Source organism: Typopeltis vanoorti, chromosome 2 (genome assembly GCF_054136105.1).
Source record: "Typopeltis vanoorti isolate ZY-2024b chromosome 2, IOZ_Tvanoo_1.0, whole genome shotgun sequence".
Taxonomy (NCBI): domain Eukaryota; kingdom Metazoa; phylum Arthropoda; class Arachnida; order Uropygi; family Thelyphonidae; genus Typopeltis; species Typopeltis vanoorti.
In genome coordinates, this window is record NC_143550.1 from 48,703,900 (window position 1) to 48,724,403 (window position 20,504).

Here is a 20,504-nt window from a genome sequence, read left to right on the forward strand (position 1 = left end):
AAGCAATTTTTTTTTCCAATTGGACAAAAAGGTAGCAGCAAAAACTGAAAAGGCACAAAAGATCAGTTGCTGATTAATAAAATGATTTTGAAAAATTGCAAATGTAGGAAAACCAGCCTTCATATGGCCTGAATAGATTATAAAAAAACATTTGGTTCAGTGCCTCATAGTTGGATTTTAAAATGCACAGAAATATTCAGTATTAGTGAAAATGTATAAAAATTCTTACAAACCAGCATGAAAAATTGGAAAATAGTGTTGGTTCTGAATAGAGAAGAAATTGGGGAGGTAAACATAAAAAGGGGCATTTTTCAAGGAGACTCATTACTTCCTTTACTGTTTATTTTGTCATTGATCCCCTTAACTAGAATTTTAAATAAAACTGCTCATGGTTACCAAACTGTGCAGAGATATATCACCCTTTAAACATGGATGATCTGAAGCTGTTCACAAAATCAGAGAATGAACTTGGATCATTGCTTAATACTGTGGACATATTCAGTCAAGATATATCAATGGATTTTGGCTTAGACAAATGTGCAATTGTTGGAATAACAAGAGGAAAGTTTGAAGACCTGAATGAACTCGAGCTGCTCAATGGCCAAAAAAATCAAGGCAATAAAATTTGAAGATGCTACAAATATTTGGGAATTTTAGAAGCATCAGAAGTTCTGCACAATAAGATCAAAGAAAAAACTAGAGCAGAATACATAAGGCAGCTAAGAAAATTCCTGAAGTCAATACTTAATGCTGAAAATTTGATAAAAGCAATTAACACCTGCACCATACCCGTTCTGAGATACTCAGCAGGCATTGTTGAATAAACCCAGCTAGAGTTGGAGAATTTAGACCAAAAAACTCAAAAATTAATGACAATGCACCATGCCCTCAATCTTCGCAGCAACATTGATAGGCTCTACCTGTCACACAAAAAAAGAGGCAGAGCATTCTGTTTTAATTTGGGCAAATTCTTGTGTTATGGTGGCTGCTTTATCTCGAGAAATAGAAAAAAAATGAAATCGTAATGATTATCTGCAGCAATGGAAAATTTTCTAATTGAGGTAAGAATAGAGGATTTATTTAAACCCATGGAGACAAAATGAGTATAAGATCAACCAAGTAAAAGTGAGAACTGAAAGATGAAAAAATAAGACATTACATGGAAAGTACCTTCACAGCATAGAGGACAACACTGACAGCAACTTGACCCAGCAGTTGTTGAGAAATGGAGCACTAAAGAAAAAAACAGTCGGTAATTTTTGCAGCACAAGAACAGACCATTAAAACCAATGTTATGAAGCCAAAAAAAAAAAAAAAAATTCAAGAAGACATTGAATGCAGATTGTGCAAAGAGAAGGAAGAAATGGTAGACCATATTATAAGTAGGTGCAGCAAAATTGCACAAATTGAGTACCATAAAAGACATGGTAATGTAGCTAAGATAATTCACTGGCATTTATGTAAAGTATCCAAAGATTATGGGAAGCATAAAGTTGACCAAACGTTGATTGAGAATGAAAAAAGCTAAATTACTCTGGGATTTCAAAATCCAGACTGACAAAAGCTTGGAATGTAATATGCCCGATATCACAGTAGTTGAAAAAAAGTGAAAACAGGGGTGTTCAGTTTATCGAAATATCAGTACCAGAAGTTAGCTGAATTGACGAAAAAGAAACTGAAAAAATTACAAAGTATCGCGATTTCCAAATCGAAGAAGTTGAACAAATTTGGCAAAAGAAAACAGAACTTGTTCCCAAAACACTTTAAAAACATCTAGAAGCACTCCAGTTAGATGGATTAAAAACCAGACAAAAGGCTGCTTTTTATGGCACAGCATTCATATTCAGAAACATTGAAAATATCAACTGCATCATGAATGGAGAACTTATAGAACAAGTAAAACATTTCAGCTACGTAGGCACAATTTTTAGTGAAAATTGTAAATTAAATATGGAAATAGACAACAGAATCAACAAAGTCAGTATGGTGGGAAATCAAGTGAATAAAAATGATACAAATGTTGGCTAAAATTCCCACACAATTACCATAAGCCCGTTATCAACTTGCCTGCCCACAAAATGTTCTTAGTATTTTCTCTTCAAAAATATATAATACCTGTTACTTTTATTCACTTTGTTACTGTAGCTATAAACTTTTAAGTAAAGGAACAAGAATCAGATTGTCTTGTAGTATGTGTATGTATATCAAACATACACATACTACAAGTATGTATATCAAAACTTCTTTTAGTGTGATATCCATCTATGGAGATATCTCACCAAGTTGTATATCGGCTCCTGAAAAAAAAAAAATAAATAATAGTTTACACCTGTAAAACATGTAACAACTGTATTTCAGTACTTAATTCTTTTTAAGGATTTTTTTATATGTGACTCTTATCCAGTAAAGAATTGTGCATAATAGTCACGACTTATTTTTATTGGTATTAACAACATTAAATGAACTATTTTATAAAAAGATGATTTATTGACTGCTTATATTTCACTGAATTTCAAATCAGCATCCTCAGAGCAGAACACAGCATGTATATCCAACAGTGAAGCAATAAAAAAGCAATGCAATTGTAATGGACAAAAGATCTAAAGTCCTATTTTGGCACCCTCTAATATTGTAAAAAAAAAAATTACATGCTATGTGGGAGTTGCTTTTGCGATAACAGTCTCCCAAATTTTTGGCAAATTAATGCAACCATATTTGTTCAGGTTAGGAAAATTCTTCATAGCCATGGCTAACAAAAAATCTTTTGGATCTGTAACAACTTCTAAATAGCATGTTAGTTTTCTTCCATCTAACCCTGTGTAAAGCGGGGAGGGGAGGGGGTGCCCAAAGTGTTGTCTGCCATTCCTGACTTGCCATAATAATGGTAGCAAATGTATTTTTTATGTTCTTCCAGGTGGGTGTTAATAGATCTTCCTGTCTGCCCATAGTAGGCCGAGTCACAGGGAACTTCATACACTCCAGGGTGTGCTAGAGGGCAAAGTTTATCCTTGGCAAGCAGTTGAGAGTTGCTAATTTAACATGGCGTTTGAATGTGGTGCGAAGGCCATGTTTCATCAGTACTTTGGCTGTCTTTTCTGATAATATCTCTGACATAGGGAATAGAAATGGTAATGTTGTGTTCCTGTGTATTAGAGGAGGGAGTAATGGTGCTATGTAGAATTTTATCTATTTTGTTGGAATTGTAGCCATTGGCCAAGAAAGTATGGTGCAGATGTTTAAGTTCAGTGGACAGAGCTGTATCATTAGAACAAATGGCTCTAGTTCTGAGTATAAGTGTTTTTAAAATGTCATACTGTTGGACTGGATGATGATGTGATTGTTTATATAGATATCTTCCCGTGTGTGTTGGTTTTCTGTAAATGGAAACAATAGTGATCCATGTGAAAGGTGAGTGACTAAAGCGTCAAGAAGAAAGTATCTTTTTCCATTTACAGAAAACCAACACACACACAGGAAGATATCTACATAAACAATCACATCATCATGCAAACACACATCATGCTTTCATGCAAACCAATTTAGGCTGTAAGCAGAGCAGTGCTCTAACACTATGCAGTGAAATTCATCTCCCACTTAAAGATATTCACAAACATTGGTTAGAGAGCTAGTAAGTTAACCACATAGCCAACCAGGCCAGAAGGTATTCATTTAAGTGAATGTCATAAGTAACTTATTAGCATTCCAATGAGTAATAATTTGTTTTACTGCAAAATGCTCCATAAGTTTTGAAAACTAAACTTTGTTAAAATTGATTAGAAAGAAATTTTATTATTATTATATAATACCTCCATGGATTCCAAGGACTCATCATGGGAGGGCAAGGGAGAAATAAATTATTTGGTTACCGGGAGTTCATATGTATTTATTTTTTATTCTGTGAATATTCATATTCAAAATTAGTATGTATAGAGATTTCATGCTAGTGAGTGTGATGTTGTATGACAAGATTTTAGGGAATATGAATTGTGGAGAAGTGACTAGTAGTAAATGAGCAGGTATATAAGGAAATGAGTACGCTTTATTTTACTCAGACAACAAGACTTGATGATATATTACAGTGTGCTCTGCAGATGTCTCAAGGACTTAACAGCAGCCCTGCTATCCTTGTTTAACAGAAAGGGAAGGTTCCAAATGAGTGGAAGGGAAGTGAAGTTGTGCAGAATGAAATGCCTCAAAGGAGTGAAAAATAAATAAATAAAAAGTAAGGCTAATGGAAGGTAAAGGTCCCCATATTGAAAAGAGAGTAAAAATTGTTCACTGTATTGTAAGTGTAACTTACAATGTAGTGTGGCTAACAAGACTGAGACTTCACCAGTTTCTATATTTTGGGATTTGTTATTATGATGTTTCGAGAAGTTGGTTAGATGTTTGATAAATTGTTATATCACAAGTTCATGTCTAAACTGGAAGAGTTATGTTGGCTAATATTAGCGAGTTTGATAGGAAATTGGCTGTCAGAGAGGTATCAGTTTGTAAATAGATCAGTGGTGTCCTCTTACAGAATACTGCTTCTCTATAAGAGAAGCAATATTCTGTAAGAGGACATCAGTGGTGTATCTTAGGAGGAGATACGATTAATCTTTAACTTGCATATTAATGATATTTAGAGAGATTTAAATTGGTATATGTTGTCAAGTTGGAGAAAGCTGTTAAAGAATGAAACTGATGCTATAACTCTCCAGGAAAGAACAGGCAGTGTGTTTAGGTAGATTTTTGGGTAGTAAGGCAAGTGATGTGAAGTTATTAGGGTCTGTATACAAGTTGTGCAGTCGTGAAGTTACTTCATACACAAACTTTGTTTGTTTACACTTGGATAAAGGATTAAACTAACTATCTAATTTCTTGGCATCTTTAATTTATAGTATAACCAAATGGGAAAACTTTCAACATCTGTCTCTGATCCAGAGTATATTAGTAATAAGGTGTGACACCTTTTGCCTGCTTGGATATGGAAATATGACTTCTGCATTCAGCCTTGGTATCTGGGTCTGGTTCCAGCTAAAGGTTGAAACTAGTCTGGTATTGACCCTTCCCATAATGCATAGAATTATACATGTCTGTAAGGACATGTGCTTTGCATTATAAGATACTTAGGCAAGTATCTTGATGTGAAGTCATTAGCCTCTATATACGAGTTACCCGGTCGTAAAGTTACTTCATGTGCAAACTTTGTTTGCTTACACTTGGATAAGGATTGGACAAGAATGTAATTTCTTGGCATCTTTAATTTAAGATTCCATTGTTGTCAAGTATAAGGTTTAAGATTTGGTAGCCAAGGATGTGATGCTGTGCATTCACTTGGTGAGGATGTGATGATGGAAAGAAGGTATGGGGTGGGGGAGAGAAATAGTAGACAAAGATCTAAAATTTAAGAGCCACATTGCAAGAATCATGAGGACAGCACAACAAACTATGGAAATGATTCAGGGAGACACTGGCATGTAAAAATAGAGGGCTTATAATTCCACTGCACAGTGCTTTAATAAGGCTAGATATGGACTACTATGATTTGGTCATCTGTTTTTCTAGAATCTGAAAAGATTTCGGAATGAGGTTTATAGATGAGGGCCTAAAGTAACGTAAGGTCTTTGGAGTATTGAGTATGAGGACTGTCAAAAGAATGCTATCCACAAAGATTGGTAGATAGGAAGGGAGTGTGTTGGTGATGGGATGTGATTGAGACTTATGAGTTGGTAAGAAGAAGATATATTTCATTGAGTAGAGAGAAGTAGGAATAGAATAAAGAGGCTATCTTAGGAAGGTGTGAGTGTGTGTGTGAATGCATAGGAGTGAGTTTTCTTTTCTTTTATTTTTTTAGAATAATGACTTTCTGCAGTGAGTTCTCTGACTGCATGGAAGTCTGGTAATAATGAAACAATAACGGAAGGAAGATTTGAAAAAAGGACTCATTATTACTTTATTACCAGTCAATTACTGTCAATAAAGTAATAATGAGTCCTTTTTTTGACTCCGTGGAGGTCTGATGCTAATAATATACAGGTAACCGTCATATAATGCAGTTTTGATATAACGCGGTCTACAAATTGTAGCAACCCATGTTTAATGCAGTACTTATATACTGTAAGTTCAACGCGGTTTTGATAATAACAAAGTCTACAAATTGTAGTAACCCTTTATCTTTTCATATATTTTTCACCGCGCGACTTAAAAATCAAATTTTATCTTCGTTAAATTTGTGTCTGCCTGTATCACGCATGTAGTAACGCGCTATAAATAGCGAATTTATATTAGGGGAAATACCCTTTAGCACATATGTAGGCAAATTGTATACCATATAAAGTGTTCATTATTATTATTATTATTATGGGCAACTCCAAGGAGTCGACAGACTCATCGAGGGAGGCCCTAACATCATGTCAAGAACAACTATTCGACATTCACACAGTATCTGTCATACCTCGCCTTGAACTCATTCACGGTCATAGCACCCACAACAGACTCTGGCAGCTTATTCCACTCATTCACCACTCTCCAAGTAAAAAACCTAGCTCTAACACCCCTGCTAACCACATTCTTGCCCAGCTTCCATGTATGGCCCCTAGTCCTCCCACCACCAATCCTATTCTCAAAAATATCTTCTGGATTAATCTTATAGAAATCCTTCAGTAATTTGAATGTCTCAATCATATCACACCTTTTCCGCCTATCGACCAATTTTTGCAACCCACAAATCTTCAACCTATTCTCATAAGGTTCATTCCATAGACCTGCTATCATCTTGGTCAATCGTCTCTGGATCCTCTCCACCTCCTCCCCATCAAGAAGAAACCCTGGCACCCATATCTGGGCACAGTAGTCTAGATGGGGTCTTATCAAGGCTCAATACTTTTGCAATGTGCCCCCTAAACTTCAACTCCCTATCCACCAACACTCCCAAATCCCTGGCCTCGTCAATCTCCTAGAGTGCAGTTCCACCAATGTGATATACTACTGCTAATCTTTTCACCCCAAAATGCAAAATAACTTTACATTTTGCCACATTAAATTGACATCCATTCTCCTTAGCCCAGTCCTCCAAACTATCCAAATCCTCCTGCAAAATTTTGACATCCTGTGCACCCCTATTGTTCTACCCAACTTTGCATCATCAGCAAACAAGTGAAGACTTCCTCTCAGATCCTTTCCTATATCGTTAATGAACAAATTGAACAGTACTGGACCAAGAACAGAACCCTGCAGCACACCACTAGTCACAAGCCATCTTTTGGACTCTACTCCTGAATAAACCACTCTCTGATATCTCTCCATCAACCACCCTCATATCCATCTCACGAACCCTATATCCATCCCCATATGCTGCAGTTTACTGATTAGAATTCCATGTGATATCCTGTCAAAGGCCTTAGCAAGTTCCATTAGAATCACTGTAAACACATTACCCTTATCTCGTTCAGCCGTCACTGTGTTAGAAAACGTGAGCAAGTTACTGAGGCATGATCTACCCTTCACAAAACCATGTTGTCCCCCATACTGTATCCCATTTTCATCTATTCAATCCTGTATTTTTCTCTTGACTAATTTCTCCAAGACCTTGACAATGATTCCTGATATGCTAATCGGTCGTTAATTTATAACAGCAATCTTGGAACCTCCTTTATGCAGTGGAACTATTTTCCCCTCTTTCCACCCCCTCGGGACTAACCCAGACCCGAGACTCAAATTAAAAAGATGGTCAAGAGCACTGACAATTCTTTAGCCGCTTTACGTAGGACACGAGCTGGTATACCATCCAATCCCACAGATGTATTGACATTGAGGTTTTGTAATAGACTACTCACCTCCACTTCATTCACCACAATTCCCATATAATCTATTGGTTCATTCATTCCTGCAATGTCACCACCCGAATGATATATTCTTGCAAAGTGCTTGCTCAGTAATTCAACTATATCAACTGATTCGGTTACCTCCCTACCATCAGCATTCTTTAAAATCATTCTGCCATATACATTTTTTCTTTTACTTGCAACATATCGAATAAACTGTTTGGGATTCTCTTTAGCCTGCAGGCCAATGTTCTTTCATAATCCGTTTTTACTTTTCTTACCACGCTCGTTACCTTTCTGGCCTGCGCTTTTTTACCATTCATGTGCCTGCCAGTCACCTTTCTCCTTAAATTCCCTCCATAGTTGTTTCTTTTTTTTGCAGCTCAAGCTTAATGGTGTTATTCAACCCCTACTTGATTTATTATTCGGACTCTAGGTATACAGTCAGTCATTGCCTCATGCAAACACTTCTTAACTGCCTCCCATGCACTATCAACATCTAGCCCTTGCAGTTTTACATGCCATGACACTGAATCAATCAAACTCCTAAGCTTGTCATACTTACCAGCCCGATAATTCCACATGTACCCTGTCTTAGTTGTAAATTCTACACCTTTAGCCACCTCCCAAGTCAAGACCCTATGATCACTCTCACCAGTTGGTGGCAACGTGGTCATATTCGTTACAGCCAAATTCTCAGATGCAGTTACTAGGTCAAGCACCCTCTGACCCCTAGTATTTTCCATTACATGCTGTCGCAGATAGTTATCCCTTAATAACTGCATAAAATCCAATTCCTTCCTCCCATGTGCCCTCTCCTCCTTCCAGTCAGTGTTACCATAGTTAAAATCTCCCATAATAATTATCCTCCTTCCACTCATTTCTTTTATTTGCTTATGCATACTATCTCCACCATCTATTCCATCACCTGATCTGTAGTAGCACCCAATTGTATATTTTTGTTCTGCTAGCCTCAAATGTGCTCTTTTCTCTATCTAGCAGTTCAACTTCTATTCTCCTTTGCTGCAGCTCATCAGCTATCATCAATAACACTCCTCTCCCCATTTTATTTTCCTTGTCACTCCTGAACACACTATACCCCTCACATTCAATCCCACTAGCTATGTCACCTTCTGTCAGCCATGTTTCACTAATGCCAATAACCTGTGGCCTGGAAGTGCCAACCAAGGCCAAAATTTCTTCCTTCTTGTTCCTAATACTTCTGACATTAGTATACATGAATTGTCCAGAAGCCCATTTGTCCCATCCCTATTTTGATGCCTTATACTAACTATTCTATTCTGATTTGTTGTCCTTCGTACTCGCTCGGGTATATTACGCACATTCATACACTCAACTGTCTCCCTAAAGTCTGCATATCTACTTCCCCCACCCCCTTAATAACTCTAGTTTCCCTGATTCTGCACATCCACTTCATTCAACAACACCTTTTCAAGTCTCCATACACCAAATCCATTCAAATGCAAACCATCCATCTTATATAAATCCTTTTGCCCATCGAACTCACTCCACAAAATAAATATATTTACAATTTTGTAGGTGTTTCTTTCACCTTTCATATTACATTCTTTTCTTTTCTTTCATATTACATTCTTTTCACCGAATTGCATAAAGATCATCATACAGGTTTCAAGTTATCATAATTTTTCTCTTTGTTCCTAATTTGATGGAACTGCACCATACTGTCAAACATCGAATAACAACAACCTACACAATGTCCGGAGGAACTGTTCCGAACAATTTAATTGTTGAAAATTATCTTCGTTTTCTGCCAGGAAAGTGCATAAAAAATCATAAGTGTGTTAATCTCAAGCTGAGCACTTTATTTTCTGGGTGAGTTACATACATAATTAATATGTAATGCTTTTTTATGTAAAAAAATTATTTTTATAGTAATGGCCACAAACTGCATCGAAAGGGAAAAAATCAACGTTGAAAAGAAAATTCATCTCGAAGAAAAATAATTAAAATCATGGATCGGTTGAAAAATGGAGAAAAACTCAGTTGTTGCAAGGACTTTGAATTTAAATGAATCAAACACAATGAACATAAAATCCAAGAAAGTGTTTATTGCTGGGTCACCAGTAAGTGCAAATTGCGTTGTCGTGTATGCAATATTCTAATGAGAAAAATGGAGAAATCTCTAATGATTTGGATAGAAGATTGCACTCAAAAAAAAATTACTTTGGATGGAAATCTTATTAAACAAAAAAACTCTCAAAGTTTATAAACATTTATAATGCAGACCAGGTGTTCAATGCAGATGAATCCGGGTTATATTGGAAAAATATGCCAAAATGCACCTATATTTCGAAAAATGCAAGATCTGCTCCTGGATTCAAAGTTTCCAAAGATAGAATTACTCTACTGTTTTATAGTAATGCATCAAGTGATTACATGACAAAACCAATGTTTATTAACCAATCCTCAAATCCTCGTTCTATGAAAGATTAAAATATGCACTTTATTTTATTTTGCCTAAAACATTTATGCATTATGTGCAATGAAGCTTAATTACAATTTGTAATTTTTATAATTTTATACTATGTATTTGTGTCATAGTTTATATGTTTTCTTAACTTACATGAATTACTTGAATTAAATAAAAATATATTTTTGTTGGATATGTCATTATTGTTTATATAATTAAAAAAAAACGATTTTGGAACATAACCCTACTTTTTGTATGTGATCTGAGTCTTGCATAATGTGATTTATATAATGTGTCATTTCTATGGAACCTAATATCCACGTTACATGAGGGTTACCTGTACTCACATTTTGATTTCAAACTTTGTCTTTTGATAAGAGTTTTATAAATTATTATTACTATGTTGACTAGTTAACTTCAAAGTTATTAATTTTATTGCAAAATATTATTTTAAATTTAAATATTCAAGATAAATGTTTCACAAAATAACTACCAAAATTTCTAAAAAAATAAAAATAAAAGGCGTATTCTGAGATTCAGAAACTATTCCATAGAGTCTTAATCTTGTCCCATAATGTGATAATGACTAGCTTGAAATCAGAATTTTGATTATTTTTATTGATTTCTTTGATCACAATCTGGAAGTAAAATGAATCAGTACTGCAGTGTCTTCAAATATGTCTGTGGGCAGATTACATGCTGCTAAAAATGTACATCAATTTTCAAATTTGCTGGAATCACTATGACTACCAAGGGAACTTATTAACAGGTGATTTATTTATATATGTATATATTTTTTTTTGGGGGGGGAGTGGGGACTAATCTTTTGGCCTATGTTTAAAAAAATAAAAACCCAGTTAAATAGTATTTAAAAAATTAAAAATTAAATTGTATGAATATTGCAAAATATATTAAGTTACAGAAACATCTCTAAACCCCTGCACTAGCAGTGTGATGGATAACTTAATTTCTGATTTTATATTTTACTAGAATGTTGCTTCTCTGCATTATCCACATGCCTGTGTGGTACTTATTTCAAACCATTTCATTACAAGAAAAAAATGCATGTAAGAGAACATAATTTCTTTATGCATACATTTTTTAATTATTTTCATTATATACTGACACCATTCATTAGCGCAAGCTTTTATTAGCATATTTACTGTAGATATCATTTTTGTTTTGCCCAATTTTTTCATTAAAATGGTCCAATTGAAACAACAAATTTTAATAGTGATCAAAATACTTTAACTTCATCCAACTATCAACAAGGGAATTTAATTTCATTATTTCAAATTGTCTCCAGCCAATAAAAATGATCATTTTGCCAGTAAGAATGGAATTATAGGGAAAAAAAAGTTCATCAGAATGAAACTGCAAGCAATCAGTGAGAGTTCAGAAATGCCGACTCTAGGGAAACTATAATGTTTAAAAGGGGGGCCACAGGTGAGTAGAGGGTCAGGCAACAGGTTGCCTGAACCCCTGTGTTTTTTTTTAACATCAAGTGGTTCCATGATGATAAATGTCACACCCCAGGTTCTTAACGATATTGTGCTAAGCAACACAAGATGTAAAGGCAGTTGCGGGATTAACAGGGTATTGCAGCTTATGTATACTAATGCCAGAAGTATTTGAAATAACAACAAGGAGTTTTTAGCATTGGTTAGCTCAACTTGGCCAAAAGTTAGAGGCATTAGTGAGACTTGGTTGACTGAGGATGATATAGTATCATCAGAGAGGACAGAAGGAACTGGATGGGGGAGAAGGTTTTGCTAGTAATAGTGGATGAACTGAAGTCAAAAAGAGTAGAAGTACATCAAGGGGACAGGGATGCAGAGAGCATTTCATTTGAGGCTATCTGGTATGAGATAAAGACCAACAGGATGAATTATGTAATTGGTTGCTGCTGTAATCCAGGGAATATAAAGGGAGAATGTAGATGATATGCACTGGCAAATTAGCACTTTGAGTACAGGTCGAGTAATTATTATTGGGACATTACATTGGGAGGAGGAATGGCCACAGTGAAGTAAGGAAATGGAATTTATACAACTGCTGAAAGAAAATAATTACCGATGAATCTGATCATTGCATCAGAGAACTTAATAGTAACCAGTGTAACTATGCTGACTTCCCTTGGGAAGAGTGATCATGTAGTCTTAACCTGGGATGTTGACAGACATGCAGAATTTTCTGTTAAGAAGAGGTATACATGAAAGTACAAAGTAGGTAATTATGACAAGCTGAGGAGTCAGCTTTCAGCAGTGTCATGGCATATGAATGTGGAGGAGAGTGATGTTGATAGCGCATGGAAGGTAGTCAAGTGGTGTTTGAAGAAACTAGTATCAGAATGTATATATACCCTGAGTCAGAAGGATAAATCATGTACAAATTATATGAATAAATAGTATCATTAAACAGGAGTTGCAACACAAAGAAAAAGTTGTGAAGGGATTATAAAGAAAAAGGTCATCCTCATTTCCACAAGTGGTATAAGGCACAGGCAAGAAGGGTGACGTATGGTAAGGAAAGCTAATTATGAAAGAAAATTAGATGAGGCCAAAAGAAACCCTAAGTATTTTGTTATGTGGCAAGTAAAAGGAATGACTATGGAAGGATGACTTTAAAAAATGCTGATGGTGTGGAAGTAACAGAGCAAACCAAATAATTGAATTGTGAGCATTTTGCAAGTGTGTACTGTACCATCTAGGTTGTGATGTTGCCATGCTCTTTGTGACATTGACCGATCGAAGAATAGAGATTGAAGAAATGGAGATGCTTAAAACACTGCAGAACCTAAATGCAAACACAGCCATGGGATAATGACATGTATTAAAAAAAATGTGCAAAGTAATTATCAGCTCCTCTAACCAAACTGTTTAATTTAAGCCTCAGTATTGGAGTGGAGTGGAAAGAGGGCAAAATACTCTTGCATGAAGAGGCTCCAAGACAGAAGTAGCAAATTGTAGGCCATTCAGCATCTCAGGAGTAGTGGCTAAGGCATTGGAAAAATTGGTGAGACAGAATTCCAGACTGGGTGGATAGGAGTATGATACTCTATAGAAACTCTTTGGAATTTCCTTTGGCCTACTCGGCTAAATTCTTCTCATAATCTAATTTTGCCATGGTTTTGTGAAGAGTAAGTCTTGTCTTAGTAATTTGCTTGCTTTTATAATCAAGCGACAATGGAGATGGATAAGGGAAATGGCTACTCAGTGATATTGCCAGACCTTTGCGAAAGCATTTGACAAGATTCCACATAGAACTCTATTGCATAAATTGGAGCAAATGGGGATGGATACAAATCTGGTGATTTGGATTAGAGAATAGCTGATGAACAGTTATCAGAGAGTGGTTTAAGGAGATGTTCAGTCCAACAGAAGGTAGGTGACCAGTGGTGTGCCACAGAACTCAGTACATCAGTGATATAGGAAATTATTTGACATGAAATATTCAGTTGTTTATTATAAATATTATTTCTGGAAAATTTTCCATGTTACTCCTCTAAATTGATATTAATATTTATGGCTGTTTTGCCTATTTTCTTAAGGAGCACCCCTTGTATAACATCATTGGCATTTTTTTTACTTAATTTATTTAAGGCATTAATGATATTTTAAGGACATAGATAAATGATAAATATGGAAGGAATAATTTTGGACATACCTTTGTAGGATGCACGAGGTTGTCTTCTTTTGGAGGAGCAGCATCAGGCATGTAACAATAAAAAATATGACTGAAAGGAAAGAGGGGAGGGGAGCAAAAATGTGAAGATCGAAATATGTGGGAGATAGAAATGCAGAAAATCAAACATATATGAATTAAAAGCTGAATTTCCAAGGATAGACTAGAAAATTTTTTTGGGAAAAGGAGAAAGGATATAATGAATGAAAATTAGGGGTGGGAGTTATGAGGTGTGAGCTGGTTCAACTGAGTATCATCTTCAGCACTCTTGGGTGAATAACTCCTTTACATCTCTCATCATAGAATACTTCTCACCTCTCAGATCATTTGTGCCAACCAAGACAATTAGCTCTTTTGCCTTACCTTTTGCATCCAGATGTCATGACTAATATCATAAATTTTTGCACCAAGAAAACAAGATTTTGTTACGCTCGCATTAAGTATTCCCCTGATCATTGAGTCACTGCACATAATTTTCACCTTAACTTGTTTTACTCATTTGTTTGCTCGGTCTATTATTACTTCGGACCACCTGCTTCTTTCTCTTCTTAGCACTGCTAATCTCTTGCCACTTCTGCAACTTTTTAATTTTACACTTTGTCCTGTGAAGGATAACATTCAAGTGCACTATTTCTTTATGCCCATTTCATTCTATATTTCCACTGCTACACATTCAACATTAATTCCAATATTTTATCTTACTCTACTAACATGTTGCTCCATTCTTGTCACCTAATTGACACTCAATTTTGAAACATTTAGTACACACTCTTTCTCTTCAGTTTCAATTTCCTTCCACATATCCTTTAATTTTTGCAATGAATATATCTTGTACACGCTGCATTACACTGCACAAAATCCTGCAAATTCAAATCACCCGACAACATGGTCTTTGCTGCCATAATTCTACCATGCATTGGCACCATACTGACAGTATTGTATTAAAAAAAAAAAATACCAACTTTATTTACACACTAAATAATTCAGTCAATCACACACCTATTTAAAGCAAAAGGTACAATAAGTTACCCTAATATTATCAATTAAAATATGAAATAAATGACTTATCTTTCAGGAGCACTAATAACTATGCAACACACACAATATGCCACCTAAAAGATCAATGAATTTGTTGTGTTTACTCTGCTTCCAAGAATTTTATTACCGAAAGGTGCATAATACACCCTCTGTCCAAAAAGAAACCGAACTTTTGATAGAAAATTAAACACAGGAGAATTATAATTATTGAAATCATTTATTTCAATCAATATACTTTCCCTCAGCTTCGATACAGTGTTTGGCACAGTCAGTTAATTCATTAAATGAGTTTTTTGTATTGGTTTTTGGGATACTGTTGAGGGTCGTGGTTACTGCTGCTTGAATGTTTTCAATGGTGTCGTATCACTTTCCTTTCATCGGGGGAAGAGAAAGAAGTCACAGGGTGCTAAATCAGGTGAATACGGTGAGTGATCCAACATGCAAACTTGGTTTTTGCTCCAAAACTGTTTCACAATGTTCGAACGATGAGATGGTGCATTATCATGCAAAAGTGACCAGCTGCCTGCATCACAATATTCATGCCATACGTGATGAATTCTCACTATCAATCGCTTCAAAACTTCGAGATAAAAGTCACTATTAACCATTTGGCCAGGTGGAACGAATTCTTTGTGTATAATGCCCTTGGAATCATAGAAACAAATCAGCATTGTCTTTACTTTTGACTTCTCCAAGCGACTTTTTTTTTTGGATACCCCCTCTGGTGGTCTCCACTCAGCACTCTGGTGCTTTGTGTTGGGCTCATACTCAAAACACCATGTTTCTTCACCAGTAACGATCATTTCAAGGAAGTTTGAGTCCTTATGAGTTTTAATGATGTCCTTGCAGTGTTCAATTCGATACATTTTTTGGTTCGTCGGTCAACTTGTGGGGGAACAAATCGCGAATTCAATTTACGAAGACCCAAACTATTGGTCAAAATGTTGTGCACAGTTGATTTTGGAATCCCCAATTCATCTTCAATCAATCTCGCAGATGATTTTTTTTTTTTTGATGAAATCATGCACTTTTTGCATGTTAACTTTGCTCAGTCTAGTTTTTGGATGGCCTGGCTTTTGGTCATCCTCAAGCATCTCACGACCACTTTGAAATCACTTAAACCACTTGTAAACTTGAGTACAGGATAAGCATTCATCACCATATGATTTTTGAAGCATTTGATGAGTTTTGATAAAACTTTTACCAAGTTTAACACAAAGTCAGTAGCAGCTCTCTGTTTGAAACTCATTATCCAACTGTTCATCAAAACACACTGTCACTCTTAGCACTATAACTTGGCTTCTAATGAAACAAATGTCATAAACAGTTGACACAACACTAATGAAGGTTGTTGCTTTCGACAATAAAAAGATACAAAGGTGGCGCCACCAGTTTCTTCTATTTTCAAAAAGTTCGGTTTCTTTTTGGACAGAGTGTACAAATATTTTCACATAACATAGACAACACAAATTTATCACAGAGCATAAACCTTATGTTAGCATAGTCTACTCATTAAAGTAAATGATAATCGAGACAAACATCTGTTTCTCCTCTGTTCTCCTACTCAAGCTGCTAATGATATGCATATCTTTTGATCTTCAGTGCCAAACAGTCATCTGTCATCTTGTCTTTTACTGATTGTGTAATTCCATTAAAGCAACAACTAGAAAGATATAAATTAAGAAATAGTGCATATTTTTCTGTCATAAAAGTGATAGATTAACATCTTAGATAGATTAACCACCACATTAACATCTTAGATAGATGTTAATGTGATGGTTTAAGAAATTTGTAAAAAACTGCCTAATAATGGGATCATAGCATAATCAACATGTGCAACTGTATGTGTCCTGTATCTGAAATTGTAGTACGATCAAAAAATCAACATATATCATTTTTGAAGGCTTTGTAACTAGTAGTGTTTAAATTGGTTTAAAAAAAAAACAAATGAGAATCAGCATTTTCTGTTTTTTATTTTTATCTAAAAAAAATTTTTTTTTTATTGATCCTATATACAAAAGGTCAAGAGACATAAGCATCAGTGCCATATGTGTGAGATGAGGATGAGATAGAAGTTTATTGTTGTTATTTTTTGAAGAGCTGCAAGTTGTAATTGTTTTGGAACACTTCATGAAGAAAGCTGATCCAGAAGACAGAGATGGGTGGAATAAAAGAGAAAAAGCAAGTTCGATGTGTTTGCACAGTAAAGAGATGCTGGGCAGCTGCTGCTCTTGTAGTAACAGAAACATCTGAAAGTGAAGGAATGATAGTTGACAATCCACTGGAGCAGTAACCATGAAAGCACCCATAGAATAGATGCAGTGCTGAAATACTATATCTGTGAGTCACATGCAGTGAAAAACTGTATCTGTGATAACATATGTATATGTTATCATGCCAGACAGCTGGTGTAGCACGATAACATGCCTTAATGCTTGTTTGGCATGTTATATGTATGGCGTCCCTCAGTGAATTCTTTACTTCCTGAAGGTCTCACATAATAATAATAATAATATATTACATTAAATATATAGACACTGCTTGGAAAGAAGTCAATGGATGCTATAGTGTGAGGAACAAGCAGCCATGGTGCTCACCTTAATAAGATATAGGACCTCTTTTTGCTGCCATTACTGCAGCAATCCTATGAGGCATACTTTCCACAAGCGTGTGATAGTGATCAGTGGGAATTTTGAACCATTCTTCCTGTAGGCATGTAATGAGGTCCTGGACTGCTGTGGAGTAGACTTCCCTTGACCCCACTTGATGCTCCAGTTCATCCCTAAGGTGTTCAATAGGACTGAGATCAGGGCTCTGTGGAGACCAGTCAAGTGTGGTCAAGTTCATGTCCACAAACCATGCAGTTATAGCAACAACCTTATGACACAGTGCATTGTCATGGTGGAAAAAGACAATAGTCACTTCCTTAGAAACACCACAAAGAAGCATTGCATTGTTCAGATACCTCTCTGAGTTCAATGTTTGTGGCGCCACAAATAGAGGTCTGAAGCCAAACTAGGAAAATCAGAACCATATCATCACACCACTACTGCCACCTCCGAATTTCATAGTTGGAGTGTCACACTGGTAAGAGATATTCACCACACCCATCCATCTGCTCAGTATAGGGTGTAGTGTGATTCGTTGCCATAACACGGTTTTCCAAGCTTCCACATCCCACTTTAACACATCCTTTGCACCACTGAAGACGATGCTGCATGTTAGTTCGGGTAATGCGGCACTTGCATATTGTGGTCCCACCATGGAAATCCATGTTGTGAGCTTGGTTCTGAATGTTTTTGTGCAGATTTGTGCCCCAATCGATGTTCGGAACTCTGCATTTAATGTTTCAGCTCATGAATAGCAGTTTTTACATATTATCCTTCGTAGCACCCTATAGTTATGTTCAGTGACATGCATTGTGCCATATCACCCTGACATAATTGCACTGATTTGGAAGCATCGTATTCCTCCAATATATACGGGCTACAAATACGTGACTCGTTACATGCACGATACACCTTTCCCATGGTGGTGTTTGTTGACTTCTTTCCAAGCAGTGTATATATTAGTGAATAAGGTAGCATTGTCAAAACACTTTCATTTTGGTGTATGTAAATGCAATTTGTATGGTCATTTAACAAGAGTATCCACACACATCTGAAGTGCCATCCTTTTACAGGAGCACATTTTGCATATCGTTAATTGCACTGTTGAAAACATTTACCAAAATCTATTTTTAGTATACAAAAGTACTAACCTCTTCTTATGATGCATTAAGGATAGAAATGAAATTGTGAATTGTACATCACTCAATATAAGAAATTAGGATTATACTAGAAAACTTTTATGTAAACCCTGTGTATCTGTTGTATATATGTGTGTGTTTGGGGGGGGGGGGGGAAATAGCATATGCAAGTAAGAGGTTAGATCAGCGGTTGGCAAAGTGGTCGATATCGACCTCTGGGGGGGTTCATTGCAACTATCCAAGGGTTGATAAATGTCTAGAGGTCAAAGGGTCAATAAATGCCTGAAACGATTTTGATTAATGCCTAGTAAACATGCATCACCAACTGGCTGATCAGCTGAACCAACAAGGGAGAAGCGCACGTTCTCCCCCAATGAAGACATCTAGAACAGAGACAATTGGGGCTAGTGCATATTTATAGCCCATAGCTATCAGAGTGGTTCAGTGATCTGATAACTTTGAATTTACTGTGTAATTTTTTCAAAGTTATAGTGTCCATAATGGTAGCCCCTGATAGTAAGAAGTGCTGACAGAATAAAGCCAGATTGTTCTGGCTTTATTCCCTCGAAGCTATGATCATCAAGCAAAAATTGTCATACTTTGGACATAATATGCGAGCAAATGACAGTCTGGAGAAGAAGATGATGATGATGATGATGCTTTCTAAAAGTTGATGGAAGCAGGAGAAGAGGAAGACCAAGAATTCGATGGGTGGATGGAGTTAAAGAAGCAACTGGAATGCGCTTGAAAATTCTGAAAGATATGGCCAGGGACAGATCTGAATGGAGAATGCATGCTCATAGAATCACCAGGAGTCGAAAACGACTCAATGGAACATAACAACAACAATTTAAAATTTGGATTTATACCATCATTTACCAATGAAACAATGAAAAGGGTGAAGGAATTATTATTTTTAAATTAAGAAATTTATTATTGATAACATTTATTTAACACAATGGGGGTCGATGAAGGATCAAGGATTCCATGAAGGGGTTGATGGTCTAAAAAGTTTGCCGATCCCTGAGTTAGGTCCTCTTTTCCTTTTAAGAGATCTCCATTAGAATGCCTAAGGACAATTTATCAGTCCTTTTAGAAATTTCATCATCGTACTTTTTTTTTTTACTAGTTAATAGAATAACTAGTAAGGAAACAGTAACTAGATAACAAGTAAAGAAATTATTATAAACAGTAATAAAAAGGTGCATTTCCTGATAGTTACATTATTTTATTATGACACTTGAACACAGTGCTTATTTTGAGATATGTATATGCTTGGGGAGGGGGAACAGTTTTTTTTTTTTTTTTTTTATTATTATTATTTTTTTTTTTTAATGTATATGTTATATTATTAAACCAAAAATTTTATTTTCAATGATTTTTTTCCCTAGGTACAGAATGGGCCTCTCACAATATTGGAGTATTTATCTGTACACAGTGTGCTGGCTATCATCGGAATCTTGGCACACACATAAGCAAAGTAAAATCCCTTACTCTAGATAACTGGGAAGTAGATCAAGTGAAGAGAATGGAAGAGGTAGGCAACTTGAAGGCAAAGACAAAATATGAAGCATATGTTCCTGTTTTTTATCGCCGACCCTGTCCAATGGATGTTCAGTATGTCAGTTATAAATTTCCACAAATTTATTAGTAGTTGTGTTTGTCCAATGTTTTAAATTTCTGTATTTTATTTAAAATAAAGAGCTAATAGGCTTCATTTCGGCGATGTAAAACATTATTTAAATTAAATCCCACATTGTTTTAAAACTGAATA

General features: G+C 35.7%; 1 protein-coding gene across 1 annotated transcript in view; it reads left to right on the forward strand.

Annotated features, from left to right (window-relative positions):
• Positions 1-20,504, forward strand: part of LOC150108990 (arf-GAP with dual PH domain-containing protein 1-like) — a 165,566-nt gene that overhangs the window by 7,241 nt on the left and 137,821 nt on the right. The window contains exon 2 of the mRNA XM_090401433.1: positions 20,122-20,347. Coding sequence (XP_090257559.1) covers positions 20,122-20,347 — 226 coding nt within the window. The remainder of the gene's footprint in view (positions 1-20,121; positions 20,348-20,504) is intronic.